The sequence below is a fragment of the Clarias gariepinus genome, chromosome 8, assembly GCF_024256425.1.
Source record: "Clarias gariepinus isolate MV-2021 ecotype Netherlands chromosome 8, CGAR_prim_01v2, whole genome shotgun sequence".
Taxonomy (NCBI): domain Eukaryota; kingdom Metazoa; phylum Chordata; class Actinopteri; order Siluriformes; family Clariidae; genus Clarias; species Clarias gariepinus.
This window is the reverse complement of record NC_071107.1, coordinates 30,080,970-30,086,866: the sequence shown is the minus strand read 5'-3', so window position 1 is coordinate 30,086,866 and position 5,897 is coordinate 30,080,970. Positions and strand designations below refer to the sequence as shown.

The following is a 5,897-nucleotide window of genomic DNA, read 5'->3' as shown; positions in this document are numbered from 1 at the left end:
CCTACTTTTTTCCCCCTATACAGTCTTTAATGGTACACAACACATTTTAAGAAATGGGAATATATTTAGATATCTTTAAACTCCTTTAAAGGTTTTTGATAATTACGCTGTTATAGCTATCTTAAAATATTCTGCCTGTGATATGTACTGTAGCTTATTACATAAAACCAGATATCAAAACCTGTACATGACTTAAATTAAACCTAATCTACAGAATGTTGTCAAGTAAAGCATTCCAAAATATAATAGATCAAGAGATTCTCTAAAAGAATTTGGGAAATATATCTTTGTTTGCTTTGAAAACTTAACTATAATAAATAATACAGTACAATAGAATACAAAATGATAATAAAAATAAAAATAATAATTGTTCTGATATTACTGAATTATTATATATATAGTATTATATTTAGTATTTTCCCTTTTTTACCTTTGTTTATACAAGTTTGGATTAATATGGAATCGATACTGCATTAATCTGCACCTTTCTGTACAGTCTGTAGTTTTTTTTTCTATATATTTCTTATTCTATTTATATCTGTTTATACCATATTTTATTTCTCTCTCTCTCTCTCTTATTGTATTTGTATCTTTTAAATATGCAGACAGTGGAGAAACAATTTCCTTTGGGATTAATAAAGGCTAATCTTATTTTATCTTATCTTATCTTATCTTATCTTATCTTATCTTATTTTATCTTATCTTATCTTATCTTATCTTATCTTATCTTATCCTATCTTATCTTATCTTAATCAATACCTCCCCCTTGTGGACTGAATCTGTTACACAGCTGTACAGTGTTTCAATCTGGCTGAAGCACATGCCTGGAGTATCCATATATACAGCATCTTCTATAGTTATGGATAAAAGAAAAGAGCAAATTTATTCACTTTGCACATAAACATCAGCAGGAACATACTCTATAGGACTAACCTGAAGAATTAAACGTGCTCTTTTTGTTCCCAGTATTATGGATCTTTTGCAAAGGACTTCAGGTTACTGCATGTAAGTACCCGTTTTGCTGTCGGTGATATGATCATCTCTGAACTTTATCAATGATAATCCATGTTAACTAAGTGCTAGAGATATGATTTCATATTTATTTCAAGTGTATACTCAGAGTATTTATTTGTACAGAGTAAAATGGACAAGTATGGCTGACGCATCTCAACAGAATGGACATACAACAGAAGCTGATCGTTGGAAAATTAAATAAACAAAAAGTATACCATAAACGAATAAATGAAAGTTTGTAATTAAGCGATTATTCATTATGCTCCCTCAGATTTGAGTAGAACACTCATTGAGTATTTTATTGAAGGCATTTGCATTTGTTATTGCAATTAGTATTTCCATACTAATTCCAGACCCTCAGGTACTTTATGGCATGGTTCCCATGAGCCACTAAAACTGTTCCTTAAAGATTATAATCTATGTGGATTATAATCTTTATTGATGTGCATTTTTCTCTGCATATTTGTTTAGCATCTCCCATTCTGCCATATACCAAAAGTACTTAATTGGATCAGGTGACTGGGAAGATCGCTTAAGTACACTGAACCCTATTCATGAAATCCATTTGAGATGACTTTTGCTTTTGGCTCTTTAAAACACTGGAAGTCATTAAAAAATACATTATAAACTGTGGTCTTATAAGGTAGTACATGGTTAGTAAGAATATTGGTCCAAAATAAATGTGGCACTCAACCAAGGCTGGATTGGGATTAATTAAAAAGTTAGTGTATGCCAATTTGTCCTCACACCATTAAACCACCAGCACCACCAGTCTGAATCATTGACACAGACAGATTGGGTCCATGCGTTCATGTTAGTGGCTCCAAATTTTGACCCTACAAACTGCAAATCTTCACATAAATGGAAAAAAAAAATAAAAAATTATAAATCATTCTTAGTTCACTTGACCCCATTTTTTTCCAAGTTAACCACAAACATTCATTTCTTTAGGGGTTCCCCCAGATACAATAATCCAAATAATGCTTAAGCATCTTTGATTTAACCCTTTGTTGTGTATAATTAGATAGTATTTCCTCAGGAAATGTATAACAATATAAATGTATAAAACTATAAAAAGAGGGGGGAAAGACACTTCCATTCCACTTCCAGACTTTGAATTGAAATGACACTTAGTACAAGAAAGATACGAATATGCTGGACGTATCTGGAAGTTCATCCATAGGCATAATGATGTCAGCAAATGGAGTCAGGCCAGTTCCATCCACTATAGTTTTTACTGTGTATGCTTTCAAATCAACTTTCCCCACCAACACGTCCGTGTGAATAACAGCTATCCTTGGCTCCTCGTGGTAAGGCATGCCAACATCTCTACCCAGCACAATGTCATGGTTCTGCCCAGGCATCCAGTAAGGGTATGAGACAGACAGCCTCTCCAGCCTCTTTACTGTAAAGTAGTTAACAGTTAACGAAGTAGCTTTTGTTGAGTCGCACTTGACTAGTGCCAGATGGCGGACCTCTGAGTTGTTCAGCAGGCGAGCGACGTGGAGCGGCGAGGTGTACCACACTGTCAGATGCTTGTAAGTCACTGTGCTGTAGCTGTCGTTGTGCTCCAGCATGGAGAACGGGTAGTTGTGACAAACACACTCACTGGAGTTGATAATGCTACAGGCTACCAAGTCCTGCATGCATGTACAGATGGTGATGTGATGCTCACTCACATTGGCCAGAGTGAACTCGGCATGCAGGATCGCCGGCATGACCAGAGACAGGACACAGTAGAGAGCAACACAGCCCATATTCCCCAGAAGATTCACTTCTGTCATTGTCACAAAGCTAGAAATCTGTGGTATCAGCAACATTTTTGCAGCCTTACTACTGTGTTCCCCTGTGTCCGTTATGTCTTTCTGTTAGGTCGCATGAATCCGGTTGAAATGAGAATTACAAGGGAGCTTCTGTAGGAGTGTTGAAAACAAGACCACTGTTATAAACCGCCAGCATGATCTGAGACAGGCACCAGAGTAGAGTCTTCTGTAAGTGATAATAAAAACACAGATAAGAGAGCCAGTACTGTTTGAAGAAATCTGATTAAAAGGCATGCGAAATACAATGGGTGTTCATGTCAACACGCAACTTCTGATTACAGAGCACAGTTATGAAAGTAAAAACTGCTTTTATTTCTCTATATAATCCTCAGCTCCACCAATGCACTTATTCCAGTATTTCCCTAGTGCTTAAATACCATAAAGGTAGAAAGTCCGTGAACTCCTTTAATGGCTGAAACATGTGGAATAACTCCCAGCTGAGTTCCTGTAAGGTTTAAGTGATGTTTGTAAATGAGTAAGTGTACACAGACAGATGCGTCTCTTCCACAAGTTGGTGACAAGTTATCTGTCGACTTTTAAGGATCAGGCATTCCACTCACTGGGCGGGAAAATATTCAGAGTATGTAGCAGATAAATATGCATAAAGTGAATGTACAAAGTAGTCCAACTAGAGATCGTGGGGGCCAATGGCGACCATTCTACCGTATTTATTTCCATTTTTACTGTGCTCTGGTCAATATCCACATACTTTTCACACACTCCGGGCAATTTGTGAATGCCAATTCGCCTAATCAGTTTGTTTTTGCACTGTTAGAGGGAACCGGAGCACCAGAAAGAAACCCACCAAGCACAGGGAGAACATGCAAACTCCATATATCCTCTACAGAGGATGGGGTTTATGTTGAGTCTAGCGATGTGTCCTTTTTTATAATCACCTGCCACTGGTTAAGTACATGGGTCTGCAGTCTGAACGAGAAAGAAATCAGCCCTATTTGCAACCATTGTTGCTTATGGCAGCATGGAGGCTTAGCGGTTAGCACGATCACATTCATAGCTGGGAGTTTGGTTCTTCGCATCATGGGTTGATTGGTGTTTCTAAATTGTCCGTATGGTTGGGTGTGTTTGTGTACTGTAAGTGTGCCTGTGCTTGTGCGCTATGATGGGTTTATTTATTCAGCTTTGTGGCATGCGTTCACCACGATATGCCCCAGGCTTCCCGTGACTACATAGATAATGGATCAAAGAATTGTTTATTTTGTTACACTTGATTCCATAAATAACACTAAATAAGTCATTTATTTCCTAACAATAAATTATCTGATTTGGGTAAACTTTACATAAACTTTTTTTTTTTTAATCCAGAAAGGGTTTAGCCCTGACAACTTGTTGTAAACCAACGATCCTGGAATATAAATGTACTGTACATATTACAATATGTTGCATGGTTTGTGGTTTTCAGGCTAAATTCCACTTACCCCAAAGACTTCCGCTAGTGTCTTTATTTGTCACAGAAAGCCCTTGCTGTTATGGGAAATGATCTTGTTGGTGGAAGTGGAATTTCACTTTTGATGAACAGAACACTCACAAGGCTGCTTTTTATTTGCAACGAACCAGCTGAACACAGCCAATGCTTAGCAAACTGCTGTATATTTTGTTCCAGATCCAATGGATAGAACACACACTGCTGCCCTCATTTTCCCCCTTGACTCATGCTGGGACCACATGTGCAAAGACATTCTCAAGATTTGATCTCTATTATAAATATGCAAGGACGCACAGACAGAAAGAAAGACAGAAAGATAGACACACACACACAAACACACACAAAAATCACCTTAGCTGCGATATATACAGTACAGATGTATGGCCAAAACTGAGGCAGCACTAACAGGGGAGTATCCTGTTTCATGTGTCGAATTTTCTGACTCATGTCATTCCATTCTGCTTAGATTCCATCCTGATGATCTTTCTAACAGTATAACAACTCCTTCGTAACTTCGTAAAAATCTTACAAAATCTTGCTACATGTTAGCCTGTTTTAACTCCGGCCCAAAACAATATTTAGAAAACCACAGGCTGAAAAGGTGCCTTATCTCTGAATAAAGCATACACTTAGTATATGAGTTATATGACACTCATTAAGGATGAAGTATCCAGCTGGGGCGACATCCTGTCTTCTCTAACACAAACACCACAACATCAAGTAAAGCTACAGTTAACAGCTAGTTATGCAAAATCAAAAGAGAGAGAGAGAGAGAGAGAGAGAAGAAAAGAAGGAAAGAAAGAAGAAAGAAAGAAAAGAAAGACTACCTGCTAAGCCTCATCAGTGAAGAAATATCCAGCGCGAGTTCTTCTCCCAAGCTGAGGATTTAAGAGACTGATGAGGAATGTGGGACGTTTCGAAGTTTTCACTGGACTCCGCAGTGGATCCGCAGTGCTTGCCAAAGCCACAGACAATGTCCTCAGCATCCTGCTATGCATGACCAGCCAAGTCAAGCAGCAAAACCTAAACTAAGGATGGAACAACACGGGGCAGTCACTCACTAATATGACGTCAGTGCGGATAATTTAAAACATCCACTGACATCCAGAGCAGCACTTGTCTTTGGATTACAGGGAAGGAAAACGTTATAGTTTTTGGTCCACTTTATACACTGACTGTGTTTCATTTTAGCTCAGAAAGGGTGGAGCATGACAATTGAAAATTGGGTTTTTAGCCAGAACACATGATAATGTTGGCGGCTAACAAATGGCGGGCTTCATGTTTTGATTTAAAGCACTGAACTCTCAAAGCTATGAGATCAGATAACGCTGTGAAACATTAATCATAAACAAATGCATATCTATATATCTATATCAGCAGTAATGCAGTTGTTTATAGAGCGAGAATTTCTGCTTTAAATACTGGGAAACCCCCTTGCTCCTGACACATGTTGAACTCGGGGAGGAAGGTCAATTCTGGGAAATACTGCTTCAGAATGGATCATTGCAGGCAACTGTAAAGTTTTTTTTTCATCACTCGTCCCCCTTTTCTTTTTTTTTTTTGGTTTTTGCTTTCCACGTCACATGCTGATGCTGACAGAATTGAAACGTGATGGT

At 38.0% G+C, this 5,897-nt stretch overlaps 1 protein-coding gene across 2 annotated transcripts; it reads right to left on the bottom strand.

Moving 5' to 3' along the window:
• Positions 1-1,893: 1,893 nt before the first annotated feature.
• si:ch73-52p7.1 (uncharacterized protein LOC100321084 homolog) lies at positions 1,894-5,468 on the bottom strand. Of its 2 annotated transcripts, none has more exons than XM_053501449.1 (2): positions 5,109-5,468; positions 1,894-3,003 (listed from the first exon to the last, which is right to left on the bottom strand). In XM_053501449.1, exon 2 carries the CDS (start codon positions 2,832-2,834, stop codon positions 2,145-2,147), a length of 690 nt encoding a protein of 229 aa, XP_053357424.1. In that variant the 5' UTR covers positions 2,835-3,003; positions 5,109-5,468; the 3' UTR covers positions 1,894-2,144. The 2 variants fall into 2 exon arrangements, with proteins under 2 accessions (XP_053357424.1, XP_053357425.1); XM_053501450.1 differs by lacking the exon at positions 5,109-5,468 and adding an exon at positions 4,274-4,517.
• Between the last annotated feature and the right edge of the window lie 429 nt (positions 5,469-5,897).

Excerpts from the sequence above, each read along its gene's own strand:
- si:ch73-52p7.1 (XM_053501449.1), bottom strand. The coding sequence starts at position 2,834 with ATGTTGCTGATACCACAGATTTCTAGCTTTGTGACAATGACAGAAGTG.